Source organism: Rhincodon typus, chromosome 13 (assembly GCF_021869965.1).
Source record: "Rhincodon typus isolate 14 chromosome 13, sRhiTyp1.1, whole genome shotgun sequence".
NCBI lineage: Eukaryota > Metazoa > Chordata > Chondrichthyes > Orectolobiformes > Rhincodontidae > Rhincodon > Rhincodon typus.
Window position 1 is genome coordinate 23,887,198 of NC_063344.1, and position 22,129 is coordinate 23,909,326.

Consider the following 22,129-nt stretch of genomic DNA (forward strand, 5'->3'; position numbering starts at 1 on the left):
AATATGATCTGTTTTAAAAAAAAACTGAAAGAACTGCAGATGCTGTAAGTCAGGAACACAAACAGAAGTTGCTGGAAAAGCTCAGCAGATCTGGCCGCATCTGTGAAGAAAAAATCAGGGAGTTAACGTTTCGGGTCCAGTTGTGAGGAAGGGTCACCGGACCTTTTCCAGCAACTTCTGTTTGTGCTCCTGAGTATGACCTGTGTTAGGGGTTCATATCAGAACATGGATTTTCCAACATGCTCCCTCTTCAAGTGAAGTTCATCACAAGCAGAGAATGAATCTATTGAATTGAATCTGGTGTTCTAATTCCTTTCAAAAAGAGGTTCCAATTTGTATACAGACAAAATGTGTAAAGCTACTTCTTAGTTGAGTTATTGATGTTTCTAATACCTTGTTTTCCGATACACATGTGACTGAAACACACTAAACAAAGTACTGACTGATAATCAATTACCTGCAGAATATTATTGTTTCAGTTCTGCTGTGCTAATGGAAACGTCACATACAAACTCCAACTAGTCAGTGTATAATATAATGTTAGATTAATATGTAATAAGTTTTATTGAATTTCAGACAGAAATTGCAATTTCCCCTCCCACTGCCTTCCTGTGCTTAAATACTCAATTGATTTCATTTCCTGAGGGAGGGAGAGTCTGATACAATGCAAAAAGAAAACAGGCTTATGATAGATATTAGTTAACAGAAAGGGGGATGTAAAAGAAGTTCCAAATATTTATTATCATCACTTGTAAGCTTTGCCTATTAAGTCTGTTTTCCTGTAACCACAACTACTAGTCTTTGGCATTGAATTTCCTGTGGTTTGGACAGTTATCAATTTTTAACTCATTCCATGATGTGTCTTTCCATAATTCATATTGAATTCTCTTTTAGCTCAGATTGTAATTAGTAGTTTTCTGTTTGTCTCTAGATTGTTTTCAATGTCAAGGGAAGCAAGATTACCACAAGCCTGTTTCCTCAATTATAATAATCCAGGATTTTCTGAGATACTGGAGATTTAACTATAAATGCCAAGTATATATTGAAGAAATATGAAACAATTATACATTTCAATAAACACAATGACAAAGGCAGAGGCAGAAAATCCAGAAAGCTCAATCTTCCGAGTAGTTATATAAACAGCTCAATTGTTAGAACACGAACAGCTTTGGTTACTGTCATGATAATTCCAAGTTTTGTTGAAATTCCACTCTCACTGTGAGCATCTTGACACCAGATTCGACTGATTGTTTTGGTTAGCACCTGTAGTAATTCAAAAAAAAGTAAACTCAGCATATAAAAGTAGCTCGTTAAGTTATACTTGCTTCTGTGATTAAATAAAACAGGAATCGACCATCAAACATCAGTCCCCACATTGAAACACACAGAAAGCTTTGATCAGTTAAGTTAAAACTAAATAAATTTTCAAAGACATTTAGAGGAACAAAGTACTGGACAATATTATCAGACTGAGTTAGATACATAAGATGATCAACAACCCCTGAAATGACGTACTTCCACACATCTTTGATAAAGTCTGGAAATAGATTATTTCAACTGCACAATATCTGTGTTCATTACAAGAATACAACACACTGAATTGAGTGGAATGGTATAACTAACCTCTATGAGACTGTAGTGTAAACCTGTGGAGTCTGAAATGTTTTGACAGTTGCTGGGCCTTTGCCAGTTGTAGACAGTACTTGAACTTGAATCCCATAAGTTGTCAGAGGCTTAAGATTGAGGATCGTAATAAAGGGCTGATCCTGTAAATATACAAAATTAGATCATAACTGAGCAATTGCATAGGTGACAGAAGAGGAACACTGTAATCAAGGCAAATGGATCAACTGGTTTACACATGAAACAATCATGACCTGGGCGTGATTCCAACTATCCTCCTGACATGTTAAAGACTCTTGCAGTACAAATTTCCAACACTAGAGATTGCTATTACAACAGAAAATCTGACTACAGTTTGAAGTTAACTAAGAATGTTTCTGCAGTGTGAGCTCATTGAATCAGCCTTTGCTTTACTTTGATTGTAGCTGGAGGTTATTGTAGATTGGAAAGAGTTAATTGGGCAATTGGGTGAAAACGTAATGAGTCAAATTCAGATAATCTGACACTCTGGTTGTGGCGAATTTGTCAGCCAGTCCTGCTTGCATGACAGGAAATCCAAATGAAAAATGCGTGTAATAAACTAAAATTCCGATTGGTAACTCTGGATTAGCCAATTTTGTACTTGCCTGTCATGTGATCACACCAATCAGAGTGGAGTTAGGCTACACCAGAATGTAATAAATCACAGGCAAACTTGCGCTGACGGCTGCAAAATGATCTTGCCCACAATGTGAATGAGTATTCACCAAACCAGATTATTTTTCAAATATGAAAGAGCAAAGACATTTTGTCAAATAAAAAACTGCACCTTTTTTAAAAAATAGAGGGTGTTTGTAGACAAATTGGGACACATGGGGATGACTTCAGCTATCTCAAAGCTTTGCTTAACAAAAATTTGTGGGTGCTCACCTTCCCATGATTCAATGTAATTTTTCTGTAAATGCACTTCCACAGTGCCTTGTTACCAAATTAAGATTACCACCGCTTCTGTTTGTGAAGCAGGTAGGCAGCAGTCAGTCTTAAGGACAATTTATAAATCACATCTATGGACAAGATGTAGAGCCATTGGAACCAACACTATGCAAGGTGAAGGCTTTCTAAGTAGGGGACATAGTGTCAACAACACCACCTTTTCAGTGAGCTTGCATGACGCCCATATTGGAATCGGCACCTGCACGGTTAAAGCATGTGTGCCAGAATCTTCCCAATTGGCCAGACTGTGACATCAGATAACCAAGATTGGCTGATTTGGAGCTTAATTTACAAATGTGGGCCATGCAGGTCCATTCTGTACATTCAGCAAAATATATTTGTTCGGCTGCAAAACAGATCGGCACCCAACTTACAGGAAATGTGATTTGTATCAACATCTGCTCCAGAACAGCTTCTGGAAAGACTGTGGAATTTTACTTCATCCACATTTGGAAAGTGTTCTGGTGCACTATTCTGGATTCAGCAAAAAGTCACCTTAAACTATGCCCTCTGGTTTTGGACTCCCCTTCCCTGGTAAAAAGACATTGGTTATTCACCCCATCCATGTCCGTCATCATTTAATAAACCTCTATAAGGTTACTCTTCAGCCCCAGGGAAAATAGTCCCAGCCTATTCAGCCTGTCCCTAAAGCTCAAATCTCCCAAACCCAGCAACATCCTTGTAAATCTTTTCTAAATCCTTTCAAGTTTCACAAGATCTTTCCTATAGAAGGGAGACTAGAATTGATCTCAGCATTCCAAAAGTGGCCTAACCAATGAGCTTCATCCAATTTTCTTTTAAGAAAGCAATAATCTATGCTTAAACCATCGCAAGTTGCACAGCAATTCCTGGCCCGAAGATTCTCTGTGTAACAAAATTTATCCCAACTGTTCTCCTCACTCTCTGACAACATTACATTGATGACCCTTTTTTCATTGATTCCCTAACCAGAGGAATTCATCTTTCCTTATTCATTCTATTAAGATTGTTATAATTTAAAACAAAGCCTTCTAGTTATCCTTGTTCAGTGGAAATAAATCTAGTATTTTAAAATTCTTTCATAGCTATAGTTTCATAAACTGGAATTACCTGGATGAATTATTTGGTATGCTCTTCAGGGTTTTCTTTTATAATGTGGTCAAAATTCACTAAATGAACTGTTAAGAATGTTAGATATAGTAAAGTAAGGTGATGTAGCTTGTTGTCAAAGCAATAGAATAAGAAGTTTAAATACTTTGTGGTAAAGATAATTGGTTTGTGTTTCTGGGAGCTAAATAATTTTAGGGACGAATTTTCAGTAGACCTAGTAGATAATTTAGCTGCCACACTAGAAACCGGAAATTACTTAATGTCCAGGATATAGATGCATTGAATTTGTCAACTTTTATAGTTTTAAAAGCAAATTAGAAAGTTGAGCATAAATGTGTGAACCCTGCTCGGTTAGTTTGATTTTACAGTGGCTGTACTGCCAGTTCTTAAAAGACTGCTGGAGGCACAAGAAAGAGAACCAACAATTTGGTTTGGATTTTACCTGCTTTAATGCAGATCTAGGAAAAGCATTCCTATGCCTGCTCCACAGCAAAAGCCTTGACCCTACCTCACCCCACTCCACTCCACCATGGCATGCATATGAACCAAAAGAACTTTGGATGCTGTAAATCAGGAACAAAAACAGAAGTTGCTGGAAAAGCTCAGCAGGTCTGGCAGCAACTATGAAGAAAATATCAGAGTTAACGTTTCGGGTCCGGTGACCCTTCCGGTCACCGGACCGGAAACATTAATCCTGATTTTTTTCTTCACAGATGCTGCCAGACCTGCTGAGCTTTTCCAGTAACTTCTGTTTTTGTTCATGGCTTGCATTTGGCCCACATTTGTTTTGCTGCCAGATGAATTTGAGTTAATTTAATGGATGTCCAATGGATGTTCACTGCTGCCCAGTTTTAAGAAAATGATGAATAAGGCACATGTTGGACTCAGTCTTGGGCTGACATCTTTGGGTGCATGTTCTCTCACTTCATGCTGACTTTAGGCATAAGACCATTTTTGAAGAGTTTACCAGTATGCTATAAAATTTACCAGTATGCTATAAAAAACATTTTGGAAAATAAAATCTATTATTTAGAAGCAACTTGTAAATACAAAGTTTGCAACAAGTAGATACAGAAGTTGAATCCATTTTTTCTCCTCCACCACAATTCACGTGAACACAGCATGCTTTTCTTAACTTACTGGTGGCAACACTTGAGTTTGGGAAATTACCACATCTGGTATGACAACCGGTCTGTTAACAGCGGATATTTCCGTCCAGTTGAATTGGTACCCAGTGACTAACTGATGGGGTTGATTCTGTGAGACCTGCCAGTGAAACTCTACACTGACAGAACCATTTTCAGAAACAAAGGCAGCAGTTAGTTTCTCTGCTTTCAGCATGACTTTTTCAGACGTTTGACTGGACATCTGGCGAATTCCTGGTATCAAGGCAGAAAAGAGAATTGTACCATTTACTTTCATGCTCATTTCAATGTAAAAATATTTATACACTTCCTTCTACATTTACTTTAACATTACTTAATCAGAATGATATACTGTTGATTTAAAGAATAAGAATCCTTAAAAATGAACTGAAGTTCATCAGAAGCATACCTATACAAAGCCATTGTTGATAAACAGCCTCAATAGAAGCTGCATACGATGACATTCAGACAAGGCTATCCTTTGTTCCCCTCTAATTAATTAACTTACTTAGAGTATGAGAACTCTGTGTATAACTGTATCAATCTTGAGCGCTGTCATCACTTTCATACGATGCACATGGATTGACAATTTTAATGTGGTTTATATTTGTTGGCAAGGCCATTTATCATTGCCTTTAAGGCTCCATAGGCAAAAATGTAGAGTGTACAGTCCTTGCAAAGATTGAAGCTGGTTGAAAAGTTCCCAGCTTCCAAAATGCATTATCGTTCTTAACATGTCCCCTATGAATAATCAAATCTTGGGTGAAACCAATGATGCTATGAGAAGAGTAATTTCAGATTTTGGTCAATCATCTCATACTGACTCCATTAAATATCTGATGTGGACTGTGACATCATCCCCAATATTCAGTGAATTATTAACTGAAACACAAGGTAAATCAAAATTTCTAAAAATGAAAGAATCTGATTTTAAAATGGAGTAAAAGAATAATCTGGGGTATTGAACAGCTGCTGCTTTGCTTTGGTATGTGTAATAATATATTCACCCTGATTCTCTTACATCAGTTCTCACTGATTTACCAACCACGTACTGTGCATTTGGATACATTGACTATCAAACAATTTGGTAGGTCGTGAAGTTGGCCGAGAGTTTTCTTTTCATGTTTCCATTTATCCTGAGGTTTGTTCCTGTTCTCTTTGCCTCTCCTTAGTGTTTATATAGCTGGCTACTTGATAGGAGTCAGCATGCAATCATAGCATTAAGTTGCCCTTTAACAATGTGGATCAGATCAACATTTCTATTTGCAACATTAGAAGAATCTGGGTGAAAACTAGTGCACCAAGCTGAAAGTAGAGTGATTCATTCGAATGGCTGTATTCTGCTCTGGGTCTGGTAACACCATGTATCGGTTCCTCATTGGAGAGGTGGTTCTTTGAGAATTAGTTAAACTAAACAGAGTTGGGTTATTTTCTTGTCACAGTGCTCAAGTATATTGATTCACCTTGTTGCAGTGCAGAAAGCAAATGTACTGTCCCTGGGTGGTTGAAATTTAAATAAACATAAAATCTGTCTGGCTTTATTAATAGTGTGTAATAGTCACAATAGATTTTCCTCTCTGCACTACATCCCAGTTATCCAATGGGCTAAAAACAGCAAAGTGTGTCATGGTATCTCTGTTTTTGTACTGTTATGTGTGGAAATAAGCTGCTGTAACTGTTAGAGTTTAGATTCTGCATAAAATGGTACATTAACTCACCTAATAATTTTTTCAGTGGAAAGTTGATGCCAGAAGTTGACATCTGCTATATGCAGTAGATAAAGTATGAAAATTAAACAAACTATTTAACCAAAACATTTAGACAAAAAGTGCCACACAATTACCATGATGCACAATTTTTCACTTCCACTCACCATTACGTGCACAGAGTAGGCGTTTCAGGACTTTGGCTTTAATTGAATTGCTGCAGTGAGGAGTTGTAACATAGGTCACAGCTTGTTTTGGCTGTCCCTGGAGAATGATGGGTTGCACAGTCACCTTATACTCACAAGCAAATAAGAGACCAGTGATAACGAAGTGTGTGCCCTGAAGGGAGGAAATAAGTTGCAAGGTGAAGAATAATGCCCTGTTTTCCTAGTTAAATTGAACAATGGGCACAAAGAAAAGCAATGAATAAAGCTGGCCCATACCTAATCAATAACCCAGGTAATGTAACAAAAGTAGTCCTTGCTCTAGCTACATTGTTATGCTTCTCATATATTAATTGTTAGCTTCAATTATTTCAAATGCACAGGTGATCCCAACTGCACGTTACTCTGACATTTGGCTTTCTAGAAAAAGAACCATATTTGTGTGTTTAAAGGCTGCATCAAGCAATGTGTCAAATGATAAAGTGACTTGAGTTATGAAATTTAGAGACAAAGGATTAGTGAGTTTAAAGGACATCCAAAATGCTAGGAATGTAAAGCTGTTGTAATCAACATTTAATTTATCTAAAAATTATATTGTTTTTCTTTCCAACAAATCAACTGCAAAGAATGTATGTGTTCAAAACTGTTGCAGTAACAATCTCTTACAAACAGTAGCCATTGCTTTAAATTGTTTTAAAATGTGTTTTAGGCATCACATCATAGTAGTTGGACTCAAACTACAAGTTTATAAAGTTCATACTATTAAAAACATCTTCAGATTCATTTTTATTCTGACCACTTTAACCTGGTTACAGATTCAGATAGCATAAACTTCAAAAGTGAAAAGCAGAGATAGCAAGAACTGCCGATGCTGGAGTCTGAGATAACACAGTGTGGAGCTGGAGGAACACAGCAGGCCAGGCAGCGTTAGAGGAGCAGGAAAATTGACATTTCCTTCACTTCCCGACCCGAAACGTCAGCTTTCCTGCTCCCCTGATGCTGCCTGGCCTGCTGTGTTCCTTCAGCTCCATAAAGTGAAAAGCAGTCCTTTTTTTGATTGGATTGGGAAAGAATTATTGATTCATAGCTGGACCACTGGGCAGTTTGATTTTTTTGAGTTCTTGGGGAAGGAATCAGTGGCAGAAGGGTCCAACGTAAATCAGAAAAATGACCTGCAACATCTCCCTTTCTCTTTGCCAATGACCACTGCCAATGAAGCACCAAACAACCAATCCTCCTACTGAATAAAGCATATTTCTGGGGATGGTAAGGGAAGAGAGTGAGCTAAATATGTTGGATGGAAAAGGATAGAAAACCAATAGAAATCTGAACATACCTGAAGCAGTCACCCTTAACACAGAAACAGAAAATAGGTGCAGGAGAGGTCATTCGGCCCTTCAAGCCTGCTCCACCGTTCACTATAACCATGGCGGATCATCCAACTCAATACTCTGTTCCTGCTTTCTCTGTATCCCCTTTGATTCATTTAGCTTTCAGGACCACATCCAACTCCTTATTGAAACATTTCATGTTTTGACCACAGCTACTTTCTAATTGCAGAGAATTCCACAGACTCACCATTCCTTCTCCTCATCTCAGTATTAAATGGTTTACCTTGTATCCCTAAAGTATGACCTCTGGTTCTTGACTCCCCACCATCAGAAATATCCTTCCTGCATTTACCCTCTCTGGTCCTGTGAGAATTTTATAAAATTCTACGAGTTTATCACCTCCCCCGAATATTCTTCTAAAATCCAGAGAATACAGTCCAAACCGAAACAGTCTCTCTCCATAGGTCAGTCCTGCCATCCCAGGAATTGGTCAGAAATCACATGACACCAGGTTATAGTAAAACAGGTTCATTCGAAAACACAAGCTTTCCGAGTCTTCCTCCTTCATCAGGTGTTAGTGAGAAAGGTAGTATCAGACACAGAATTTATAAGTAAAAGATCAAGGGGTCACACCACTGATGAGGATGTTCTAAACAAATCTAAGATGCTGTTAAATCTTTAATCAGTTAGAAGGTTTTAATTGATTAATATGTATATGTAAATCCCGAATTCCTTTGAAGTCACTGTCCTGAGAGAACTAAAGGTTTAATCAGTGTAAAGAAGAGGTGACATTTTAGATCAGACAATGCATGTTAGATGTGATGCCTTGTTTAGAACCTGTTTGTGTTTTGGTTTGGAGTTAGACTGGTTTTATTTCTAAACTAGGAATTTATAAAGTGCCACACTGACTGTCTATAAATTGTGTGCTTTTTGAACAAAACAAAATGTATCTGCAAATGCAAATTCACCCACAGAGATTCACATGTGCGTGCGTGCATGTGTGTGTGAGAGCGAGTGTGAGTGCGCGTGCGCGTATGGCAGAACGAGTGTGCGTGCGCGTGTGGGAGAGCAAGTGTGCGTGCGTGTGTGGCAGAGCAAGTGTGCGTGCGCGTGTGCATGGGAGAGCAAGTAAATCTTTTCTGAACCCTCTCCACCTTTATAATATTCCTTCCTATAACAGGGTGACCAGAATTACACACTGTACTCCAGAAGAGACCTCACCAAAGTCCTGCACAACCTCAACATGACATCCCAACCCCTATACTCAAAGGTCTGAGCAATGAAGGCAAGCGTCTTGCAGGCTTATAGCAAGATGAAGCCATAGTAAAGTGTTTATTAAATAAGTCTCTTGTGAGGCTAAATCTTAGGTTCTTTTGGCTAAGAGTCTGTTTCATCAAGATTTTTGGAAGGATTGACACTTAGCAGGATCACTCACTGTATCTTTTCTTTGATTAACTCAGAGAATGTGGGTGTCACTGGCTAGGCCAGCATTTATTGTCCGTCCCTAGTTGCCCTTGAGAAGGTGATGGTGAGCTACGTTCTTGGACTGCTCCAGTCCACGTGCTGTAGTTGGACCTACAATGCCACTAGTTGTAGGATTTTGACCCAATCTTGTCAAACTTGTCTCATTAACTACCTACTCCACACCAATGGCACTCCCCTCATCAGATTCTAGTCCCAGCTTACCACAGACTGTTCCCATTCACAAATGCCAAGATATACCAATGAGGCAGGTGATAGCCTAGTAGTATTATTGCCAGACAGAAACTCAGTTAATGTTCTGGGGACCCAGCTTCAAATCCCAACACAGCAGCTCGTGGAATTTGAATTCAATTTTAAAAAATAGTCAGGAATTAAGAATCTGATGGCCATGAAACTATTGATTGTCAGAAAAGCCCATCTGGTTCACCAAAGGAAATTTGCGATCATCACCTGGTCTGTCTATACGTGACTCTAGATGCACAGCAATGTGATGGACTCTCAACTGCCCTCTGAAATAGCTTAGCAAGCCATTCAGTTCAAGAGCAGCTAGGAATGGGCAATAAATGCCAGCTAGCCAATGATGCCCAGGGTCCTTCAGTGAAAAAAAACCCAGAAATTACCAACAACCCAGGTGCCACCTCTGTGTGTTCTGAGCTGTCCAGCACAATTTGTGACATCAGATGTGGCAGACAAGTAAAGCTTGGCACCCCACTTTGTGAGCAAGGCCCTTGGTGGTCCCCGTGGATGAAGTGGTGCAGAGGTGGGATGTCCTTCTCCCAGAGAGATGACAGTGGTGATCAAGACACCAGATCATGCCAGCCTAGTCTCAGGTTGTCCCCCAGGTCAGTGCAGTCTCAGCTGTCTGGACCAATGTCCAGCAATGTAAGTAGGTCAGTGTCCTTCTGCATTCTTCTCGTGTAAGTGCCACCATCTTCTCTTCAATACCTCACACTCACCCTCAATTTTTGGTACAGTATTAACCTCCCAAGAAGGCTCATGATCTACTATGCTCACAATTGCCTGTGACATCTCCCCACTCACTGTCACTCACTTCAAACCCTGACACCACACGTTGTCTTGCACTGGCTACTCACTCGCTTGTGGCAACACCACCCCCCACCTCGCACCAACACCACTTGCACCTAAAGTAACATCAGTTCTACCATCTTCCATCTGCCTTCATACCTGTCTCTCCTTCCAGGAGGAAAAGGCAGCCCATAGTAGGCTGGAAAGAGTCCAGATTGGTGGTGGACCCCCTGACATTCAGCTCGTTATTCCTTTAATGAACAGCATCCTGACTCTGACTGCTCCAAGCAGCTAACTGACTGTCTCCAAGATCCTGGAGGTGTGCCCTTGGCTTACTCTGCCAGAACTGATGACTGAAGGCTGTCTTTGTTGACTTGACTTAGCCCACCGATAACCATGACAAGCTTCCTAGTTTGTGTCTGTGCTAAACGACAAAGTCGTGCAGCAATACTGTGAGCCTGGCATCTCTTGTTGAGAGGGAAAAGCACAAAAACACAGAAAAGGCAAGGCATTTAAGGTAATCCAATGGCAGGATTCTGTGAGGATCCAGATAGGCTCAGAGTGAATAAGCACCATAACAGCAAAAAACCCAGATATGAAGTCTGGTCCAATTGATGATCTGGCTGTGTGACCCTGAATGCATAGTTTCCTTGCCACAGTATTGTAATGATAGTTGCTGTTGTACCCTGAGGTGCAGCATTGAAGTGTGGAAGCATACTTTAAATAGATTGGCGATATAGAACTTAGACTAGTACAGCACAGAACAGGCCCTTCGACCCACGATGTTGTGCCGACCTATTATCCTACTCTAAGATCAAACTACCCTGCATACCCAGAGATAGTAGGAACTGCCGATGCTGGAGTCTGAGATAACAAAGTGTGGAGCTGGATGAACACAGCAGCCCAGGCAGCATCAGAGGAGCAGGAAAGCTTCAGAAATGGGGGAGGGGAAGGGGGATCTGAAATAAATAGAGAGGGGGGACGCGATGATAGAAGGTGGATAGAGGAGCAGATAGGTGGAGAGAAGACGGACAGGTCAAGGAGGCGGGAATGAAGCCAGTACGGGTCAGTTTAGGTAGAGAGTTGGGATGGGGGTTGGTCAGTGAGGAGGGAGTGGTGGGTAGGTGTGAAGGAAGAAAGACAGGTCACGGAGGTGGGGATGAGGCTAGTAGGTAGGAAGTGGGGGTGGGGTTTGGTCAGTGAAGTGGGAGGAGCGGATAGGTGGGAGAAAAGACGGACAGGTCAAGGAGGTGGGGCAAGATGGGCTGGTCTTGGGATGAGGTCGGGGTTGGGGAGATTTTGAAGCTTGTAAAGTCCACATTTAGACCATTGGGCTGCAGGGTTCCGAGGTGGAATATGAGGTGCTGTTCCTCCAGCCTTCGGGTGGCATCGTCGTGACACTGGAGGAGGCCCAGAATGGACATGTCATCCAAGGAGTTTGAGGGGGATTTGAAGTGGTTCACGACTGGGAGGTGTTTTCGTTTGTCACGAACCGAGCGTAGGTGCTCCACAAAGCGGTCTCCAAGCCTCCGCTTGGTTTCCCCGATGTAGAGGAGGCCATATCGGGAACAGCTGCATACCCTACATTTTACTGTCATTCTTGTGCCTATCCAAGAGTTGCTTAAATGTCCCTAATATATCTGACTCCACTACCACCGCTGGCAGCGCATTCCACACACCCACCACTCTCTGTGTGAAGAATCTACCTCTGACATCTCCCCTCTACCTTCCTCCAATCACCTTAAAATTATGCCTCCTCATGATAGTCATTTCCGCCCTGGGAAAATGTATCTGGCTATCCACTCTATCTATGCCTGTCATCATCTTGTACACCTCTATTAAGTCACCTCTCATCGTTCTTCACTCCAATGAGAAAAGCCCTAGCTCCCTCAACCTTTCCTCATAAGACCTGCCCTCCAGTCCAGGCAGCTTCCAGGTAAATCTCCTCTACACCCTCTCTGACGCTGCCACATCTTTCCTATAATGAGGCAATCAGAACTGAACACAATATTCCAAGTGTGGTCTAACCAGGATTTTATAGAGCTGCAGCATAACCTCGCGGCTCTTAAACTCAATCACCTTGCCAATGAAAGCCAACATACTATACACCATCTTAACAACCCTATCAACTTGAGTGGCAACTTTGAGGGATTTATGGATGTGGACCCCAAGATCCCTCTGTTCCTCCACACTGCCAAGAATCCTGCCATTAACCCTGTATTCTGCATTCACATTCGACCTTCCAAAATGAATCACTTCACACTTTTCTGGGTTGAATTCCATCTGCCACTTCTTTGCCCACTTCGGCATCTTGTCAATGTCCCATTGCAACCTACAACAGCCCTCCACACTATCCACAACTTCACCAACCCTTGTGTCATCAGCAAACTTACTAATCCACCCCTCCACTTCCTCATCCTAGTCATTTATAAAGATCACAAAGAGCAGAGGTTCCAGAACAGATCCCTGGAACGCCACTGGTTACCAAGCTCCAAGCTGAATAATTTCCATGGTCACCAAGCTCCAACCTGAATATTTTCAATGCTATTTCCTACAGGCGGACACACAGTGTCTGTGGAAGTGCGGTGCACATGGCCATGGACCATGCCCTGAGATACTGGCACCCAGTGTCCAACATTGAGGTTCTTAGAAGCAAGCATTGAGCTAAAGTGGCCAGGTCCATGCTTTGACTTCCATCTGAAAAGTTCAATACATCTAGTTTGCTCAGTGCATTTAAGGTAGGAAATTGCATATTAATGAGGTGAGATGTGCAGTTTATAAAGTTATCAATGAGCAACAATCCTCCTCAATAGGCAGCACACGCCCCCTAATGAGAATTTTGCCTTAACATCCAGCAGTTGTATAAAAGCTGCAGTGGGTTACTCCTGACAACAAGATAGACCTCACTGGACCTCTCATGTGAATCTGCCACATTTCTCACCACAGCCCACATTGTTTAGGCCCTTATAAGATTCTACTCAATGTTTTCCTTATCTCAGCTGAATGTAAATATTATTTAAAAGCTCAAATCAGACCAATAACATACAAGCTACCTCCTCAACCTCAAAAATGAATTGCCAGTTTGTCTGTATACGTGGCCTGAGAATAAAATTGAAAAAAAAAAATGGCATTTTTCATCTAACATTGACGCCAGTGGCCAGCATAACTAAATAATTTACTTCACCAGTTAGGTAACTTCTTTGTCAGCAGCAGAATGATTGATGCTTACCCCGTGTTTGTTAAATTGTGTTGTATGATAGATTTCAGTGAACAAGCAGTTCATCTGAAGTTTTATTATAAACAGATGCCAACTTCAAACATGTTATAATATACAAACAATACTACTGCCTGCAATTTCATTGAAAACCTTGAAAATAGCAGTGCTTTTGACAAATATCCTCCCAGGAACTACCCCTACAAAATGTTCAAAACACTGCAATGCATAAAAATTAACAACTATAGTTCTAGAAAATCTGGTGTTTCCCACATTTCTGTCAATAAATTGTGCGAACCCTCATAACTCAACAGACTTTTATCCCTTGATGCAATCTGTCAAACAGATTGACATTTAATGATACTTGTCTTAAGAAGAAATATTACAACTTGATTCACAGACAAAACATTCAGGGGAAAAGAAAGAGAAGTGCAATAGCATCCATTAGATGAGACAAATAGATGGAGTTTATTGAAGTCCAACTAAACATTTGTATTAGGATTTATTGAAGGGTCAGTTACAATACTACGCTTGGGAAGACCACAACTAAAATAGTTTTTTTGTCTATTTATACATTGGCTGAAGATGCTTGTTAAAAGTAGCTTTTAGTTCGAAAGTACCGAAAGAATCACAGTATGATTCACAATTTTCACAATACTTTTGCAAACGAGTAAGAAAGTCATATAGCACAGAAAAGACCCTTCGGCTCATTGAGTATGTACTGACAGTGACTATCACTAAAGGAGCGCTAATCCAATTTCCTGCACTTGTCCCATTTCCTTGAATGTTATGCTAACTTAAGTGCTCATCCAAATATTTTTTACACATAATGAGATTTTGGCCTCCACTACCTTCCCAGAGTCCCACCATCCTCTGAGTGAAAAAAGTTTCTTCTCAAATATCCTCTGAATCCCCTGGCTTTTACCTTAAAACTATGGCCCCTCATGATTAGCTCCTTAACCAAAGGGAACAGCTGCTCCCTACTCGCCCTGTCCATACCCCTCATAATCTTATACACCTCAATCATGTCTCCTCTCAGTCTTCTCTGCTCTAAAGAAAACAATCCAAGTCTGTCTAGTCTCTCCTTATAGCTCAATTGTTCCATCCTGGTGAACCTCTTCTGTAACCCCTCTAGTGCTATCACATCCTTCCTATAGTGAGGTGACAATACTGCACATAGTACATCCAGTTGTGGCCTAACTAATGCTCTGTACAACTTCAACATTACCTCCTTGCTGTTATACACGGTGCCATGACTGTTGAAAGCAAGTGTACGGTATAACTTCTTAACTATCCTGTTCATGCGCTCTGCCAACTTCAGGGATCTGTGAATAATTACCCCAAGATCTCTCTGTTCCTCTAAGCTATCCAGTGTCCTGCCATTCATTAAATACTCCCTCATCTTGTTTCTTCTTCCAATGTGCATCACCTCAAACTTATCAGAGTTAAATACCTTCTGCCACTACTCTGCCCATCTGACCAACCATCTATATCTTCCTATAACCTCCAACCATCTCTTCACTATTAACCACTCTACCAATATTGGTGTTGGCTGCAAACTTGCTTAACACTCCCATCTATATAACAAATAACAAGGGTCCCAGTACTGATTGTTGCGGTACACTGCTGGACACCAGCCTCCAGTCACTTGACCACTACCCTTTGTGCCCTATTATGAAGCCAGTTTCTGATCCATCACACAAAGTTTTCCTGAATTCCATGTGCTTTAACTTTCTCAATCAGTCTCCCATGTGATACCTTGTCAAAAGCTTTGCTAAGATCCATATAAACCACATCAACTGAACTTCCCTCAACCACACACTTGATCACGTTTTTGAAAAATTCTAAAAATTTGTTAGGCATGACCTCCTTCTGACAAAACCATGCTGACTATCCCTAATTAACCCATGCCTTTCCAAGTGGATATTAATTCTCTCCTTCAGAATTTTCTCCAGTAATTTCCCTACACTGAGACTCACCAGTCTGTAACTTCCTGGTTCATTTCTACCACCCTTCTTGAAAAGTGAAACCTCATCAGCCACCCTCCACTATGAACAAAACCAGTGAGCTATAACAATACCATGTGCAGACCTTCTCAGAAAAGACAAAAAGCATTAATTCACAAATCTGCTTCTGAGAAAATACTAGGCTGTTTTGACGATCCATAAAAGCATCAATCAGATCATTAACATATTAATAACTGAAGCTTGGAACACTTCACACCTCTTAATTTGGTTCAATAAACACAGACATTAACAAAAATAATCAAAGAAATAACAACATATCAGAACTGCTTGAAGATGTCAATCAAGCAAAGTTAACAATTCACTTCACATGTGAAAGCAGATTCATTGCTGAGCTAATGTTTTTAATTGGTCTGAGCTCTCAGTCAAGCCTGCATAATGAGGATAGATGGAAATCGAGATGGCCTGACTGCAAAATCCAGACCCTTATCTGTTCTAGCCTCAGTTTTATTTTGCAGGTAACATATCAGTGAAACATAGACTAAAGGAATCAAAGGGCACAATTGTTTAGTATGTTGGCCAACGCTATGGTATATATTTTAGAAGTTCTTTCTGAAATGCAGTGCTCTGTCAAGACAGAACATTTCGATAAATTACATTCACTTTGTTTCTCCCTTCACAAATGATGGGCGGAATCTTCCATGCTTGAAGGCATCAGGGCTGGAGGTGGAAGTGAACAATTATGCAGGATGTGGTGCATGAGAATCTCACCACCTCTAGACATTGTCCAAATTCTGTTTTGGGTGGGAAAACCCAAGATCCATCTATGCATCCTGCTTAATTAACAATCACTTAAGGACCTCATCCCACCTGGTCTAAATTATTTAAGCACTGTGGGTGCATGGCATGAGAAAGAGTTAGCCCATCCGACTGATTAACCTGTGAAAGTAGGTTATTGGTTTGTGGGAGATTGGCCCTTCAATCTTCACTCATTTGTGCACATTCGAGGGACACAACTTGGTGCAGGTGGGTGGCCACCAAGTACCACCCCACCTGCCCATCTGACCATTCCTTTGTCACTCTCCCAGTGGCCCCCACCCTGCAAACTACACTTGACTTGATTGTTCCTCCATCCAAGAGTCCAGGACAGTGTTGTATCGGCAGCAGCCCTGGTCCCTGCTGTGGTTCTATCAGGTTCTGCAGCTGCCTGATTGCTGGAAGATCCAGCAGACATTCCTATCTTCATAGGCTGTGGATTTCCCTACTCTAAACTCTCCACTTCCGTACTTAGTCTGAAAGTGGGAAGATACTGCCCATTATGTTTTCAAAATTTCCTGTGGTAATTATAAATAAATGTTTTGTTTTCTGTGGTGCAAAATAAACATGTTTAAATCAATGTAAAGTATGCAATCAGAAACTTTATAAAACACAAGGCTCCTTTTAAAAGTTATTTTGTTATTAAAAATTATTTTGAAACAAATGAAATCTGTAGCGATCAATGTTGCAAATCTAACTCATTTAATATGAGCTTAAGTACTGATGAGGCAATGTGCTTTTAATAAGAACATTTATTTGTAAGACCTTTTTTAAAAAGTCTATTTCTTCAGTCTGTTTTTACATTACTTAGAAACTAAACTGATACATTTCTAACCTTCACAGTTGCATGTTGCTGTATTTGTGAATTGCTCTTGGCACAGGATTCTGGTACCCATGTTAACAGGTAGAGATTGTGATCCTTAAGACTTTCTGGAGAAACAAAGGAAAAATAGTGTATTGTATTACAGACACACAGATGCAAATATTTACAATCAGCTTCATCCTGTCCTTTTAATGGGGTCTTGGTGCTCTCAGGTGGTTATCAGAATAGTACAAAAAATAGCTTATACAGCTAATTACACACTGCACTCGGTTCACCAACAAGTATATTGAGGTATTTGTGCTGACATACAATGTGCTGTGCTTCACTTTCCACCTGATCTGTTTGTGTTAGGGAATAACATTACCCACTGGCATTAAAATAATTCAAACAACACGTTTTTTTTTTAAAATGCACTGTAAATTTTGTTTTAGAAGTGTGGCTTCACCCAAGAGCAAACCTCAAGGAATGCGAGTCTACCTGGATGGTCTTACCACCTTTTTCTTTAAAGGAACTGTCAAGAATTAAACTGCCAATCTGAATGTTGATATTCCTTACCACACCTACATTGATGCACTCTGGAAGCCACACTGCACTGAAACAAAAGAGGAACCATGAAACATTATTCATTTCAAACTCTCTTTTGATGTTAAAACTGATTCCTGTAGTAATACCACTTTAGAGTCCAATTCACTAAAATGAATTAAGATTGTACACTAATTGGCAGGATTTTTAACCTTTTGACATTGCAGAAGAATATTACAATGTGTTAATTTAATTTTCATGATTTTGAAGACTAGCAGGCTGCACAATAGTAAATACCCATCTTCTGCAACTATAGCCTGTGTTTCATTCCTGACTCAGGATAGCAATGAGTTGTTCATCCTGAAATTCAAAACTAAATCTTTTAGCTACACAGGTGAATTTTACCAGTCAGCACTGCAATATAGACATACCTGTAATACTCTAATTGCAGCACAATTTGTGGATTTGGAAGCTGAATAATTGAAAATTGGATAGAGTGCATTGACCTTTCCAGGTGAAAATTGCCCATATATGCTCCACCACATGGTCTGATTCAAAAGCATAGCAAATGCAAAAATTACTACACTTCCTGTGGTTTATGGTACAGCATTTAGCATATTCAATCTGTAAGGTAGGGAAGATTGTTACTTAACTGCAGACCTCAGGTTAAAAAAAAAATAGAATTCTGGTATTGCAGTTTCATTTCTAGATTAGGATACCACCAAGAGTCAGAAGTGACTGGGACCAGATGGGGAATCGTGGACTATTTAGAGATGAAATTGAAAATCTTGGTTGTGATCCATCTAATAGGTAGAAAAACACCACAGTAAAAGAATTTGTAGTTCAGGTTAGACTGTAAATTTCAATTTATTGTGATTTTGTAATATTTTACACATTGATCTGGAAGTATGGTTGGTTCAATAAACCACTAAACAAGCCAAAGGCTCCAGCAATTATCTTTGTTAGGAGGCCTCTACATGTAGAATTATTATTGAATAACCAGCAATGACACACTGGAGAACCTGAACAATGGCACTAACTTGATTACACTTGGTTCAAAACTTGTGCAGCCCTTGAATCCCTAACACAAACTTCAGAAGGCATAATCATATTACACATGGGGATCTCTGGGTGATCTGCAAAGCTCTTGGCTTATATTACACAGACGCTCACAGCTCTAGCATTGTGTTCTCAACAATGAACAAGAAAACTGCCCTCTAACATTCATATTTCCTACATTATAATTATACATATAAATATTTTGAAAGATGTACCAATTTATGAAATGAGATTTAAAGAGTATCAGAAACTGAAACCCAACAGCATGTAACATGTCCTCAAATCCACAATCCCTGAGATCATCACCCAACCCCAGAAAGACAGATAGCTTCCAAGGAGCAGTCAACAGAAGCCATTTGGAATTGTTACTGTGCTAAGCATAGCTATGAATTAAGTGTAAAGACACAGTATAGAATTTATTTTAAATTAAACTGTGAATTCCAGATCTATCAACTTAATGCATAATTCCACTTGTGAGAACATTATGAATTACAAGCACCACTCAGCAGTCTCTGTCCTAATCTATAATGTTACTTAAGTCAAACCTTACAAAATATCTGCTCCCATCTTGCTAACAATTGTAAAACACAACATTAGAAAAATGGGATGGCAGATCCAAAAGGTAGACTACTGGTTATGGAGCCATTTAGATGACCAGAAGGTCAAATTTTAATCTCATTAGGACTTCTTGTACAAAGGATTTACAAATACCAAGTATAGGGACTAGATGGCACTCTAACACATCTATATATTTTTGTACAAAACTAAACTACCTGTAAAATGACTGTAAATAATCTGAGATCTTGGCTGTTATGTTTCATAAACTTAGATTCAACTATTTATTAAACATGCAAAACTCTCATTCCAATTAAAGCGAGTATCACCATCTGTTTCTAATGTTTCAAATATAAAAAGTAGAAAAATAAAGCGAGTTAAGTTATATAAGACAAATGCAATTTCTGCTTCCGAGGACTACATTACAAGAATACATAACAGTGAAAACTTCGTTGACTGTCATACCTTCTTTTGCTTTCTTCCAATGTACTTTAACTTGCAGCTGGTTACCATGGAAATAGGGAACTGCTGCCTCCAGACTTTGAATGTCAAACATCTCATCAAGAGATGGAAGCTCATTGGACACCTCATCTGTAGCACTGCCATGATTTGATTGGATGTCTAGATAAAGCAACACTTATCAAAAGCAGTTCTTCCCATCCTCCCCTCCCAAACATTGATTTGTGCAAGAATTTGAAATATTTAAATAAAATATTGCAACTGTTGGAAAATGGCTTGTGTTTCAAGTATAGCTCAAGGTTATTTTAAATGTCATCTCTCCCCAGCCCCCATACAGCATATTTGTAAGAATCCCAGACATAAATGTTTGACCTGTGGAATAAATCAGAAAACATGACACAGTTCAAAATCTCTTTGTACTTTCTTGGCCAAATTCCCCTTTCTTGAGTTCACCCTCCAAACCTCACTCTTAAACCAGATGTTTCAGATTCAATAGCTTCTCATACTTCAATCGGTGTTACAAAGCTCAATATTGTAACAATTACAGGCCACTGAATGTGATCACACATTCATCAAATCCAAAATGTTTACACTACAATTATACTTTCTAGCTCTGCCAAGTTAAAGATCAGGTAAACTGTTTGCTTCAAACCAATGGAGGTGTTGTGAACCTGTGTTTATAAATACCTGTATATATCTATGAAGAGATAAGGAATTGGCCAAGTTCACTTTCACAGTCACTCAGTAACTAAAACAACTATTATTGGCAGGCGTGAAATATATCAGGAAGGAACAGGGCTGGTTTCATGGTCCCAAACTTCATAGCATTTTGCGACCCTGTGGAGTACTAATGCATCGCCCCATGGAAAATCATGTATTTCTGTCCGTCAGTTAGCCTAGGAGAGAACTGAATAAAGATGTATTTTCCCACAGAGAAGGAGATTGGAAAATAAACAATATTATCTGAGACTCACTTTTAATATTTATTCCAGTTGTATTAGAAGCATTAGAGAGAATCAGGAAAGGTTTCAGATCTCTATCCAGTAAGTTTTACCAATAGCAAACATGGTTTCATTATTCTTACCTGTGGAAGGGGTATTAAAAAAGAAGAGAGCTTTGCTGCTCTTTGACCGTTTTTGTCCCCAGTTAGCCACTGCCTGCATTTGCACCAGATATTGTGTGTTTGGCTGTAAACCTTCAATCTCAACTTCATGCTTTTCCTATAATAGAAATGCATAAGTGAAAGGTTATTAACTATTTAGAATGCTATTTCTATGAATGCAAAGGAAATTTCCTGAATGCTGTCAAGTTTCTGATGTCTAACAGGACTTTGGTTGACTTTTCTACCGTACCGCATTCTCACTGGTCAGGAGATGGGATAAACTAGACAACAAAAAAAAACTGCAAAGGCAACACTCAATATGCTCAGAGGTTGACCTGCGAAGAGGTACATAGGGGTTAAGTATGAAATCACATTTAATTTGCTTATCTTCGGCACATTCTTCCTCCATTCAGATAATTCAGTTTTACATGGTACCAAAGACCCATGCTAAAAGATCAATCTGCAAAGTTCTTTTTCTAGAATCTTTTATGCTTTTGAACCATAAGTTAGTATGTTGTCAATCATCAATCACCTTATCTCCAATACTTCATTGTAATGAAAAGGCAGAATTCAAGTTGGACTTGTGGTAATCATCTATTTTTGTCAGCTGTGAGCTTGCCGTCTGCCTGAACCATATTATTTTATAGTCAAAAACACCAATTTTGACAAGGTAATTCTGACTAAATTCAAATGTAATACACTGCTTACTTCAACGAAAGCAACTTGGCACAACTTTTCATTCCAAGTGTGACAGTGGAGGAAGAAGATTCAATAGAATTTCAAAAGGGGGTTGGATGGATACTTACAGGGAAATGGGGAGACTTGGATAGCTGTTGCAAAGGGCTGAGACAGACATGATGTCCACCTGTCAGCCTCCTTCTGTGCCACATCTTTCTATGGATAGAATTATACTCATGGGCTTCAGGTTCCCCTTATTAGGGTTAAATCACAGGTTGAAGTATGCGCTGAGGAGGAAAGAGTTCCCTCAATGTGATTTTTCACAAATTGATCATCATGACGAGAGTTCACTGTCCGGTTAATTCAATCCTATGTTTCTAAAACTTTCCATTACTCAAT

At 39.6% G+C, this 22,129-nt stretch overlaps 1 protein-coding gene across 1 annotated transcript in view; it reads right to left on the minus strand.

Annotated features, from left to right (window-relative positions):
• Nucleotides 1-600: 600 nt before the first annotated feature.
• The window catches only part of anos1b (anosmin 1b), a 135,415-nt gene continuing 113,886 nt past the window's right edge, over nucleotides 601-22,129 (minus strand). Inside the window, exons 8-14 of the mRNA XM_048604656.1 lie at nucleotides 21,035-21,170; nucleotides 19,957-20,112; nucleotides 17,368-17,462; nucleotides 6,703-6,874; nucleotides 4,825-5,063; nucleotides 1,624-1,766; nucleotides 601-1,263 (exon numbers count right to left, since the gene is read on the minus strand). Coding sequence (XP_048460613.1) covers nucleotides 1,626-1,766; nucleotides 4,825-5,063; nucleotides 6,703-6,874; nucleotides 17,368-17,462; nucleotides 19,957-20,112; nucleotides 21,035-21,170 — 939 coding nt within the window. The 3' untranslated portion in view covers nucleotides 601-1,263; nucleotides 1,624-1,625. The remainder of the gene's footprint in view (nucleotides 1,264-1,623; nucleotides 1,767-4,824; nucleotides 5,064-6,702; nucleotides 6,875-17,367; nucleotides 17,463-19,956; nucleotides 20,113-21,034; nucleotides 21,171-22,129) is intronic.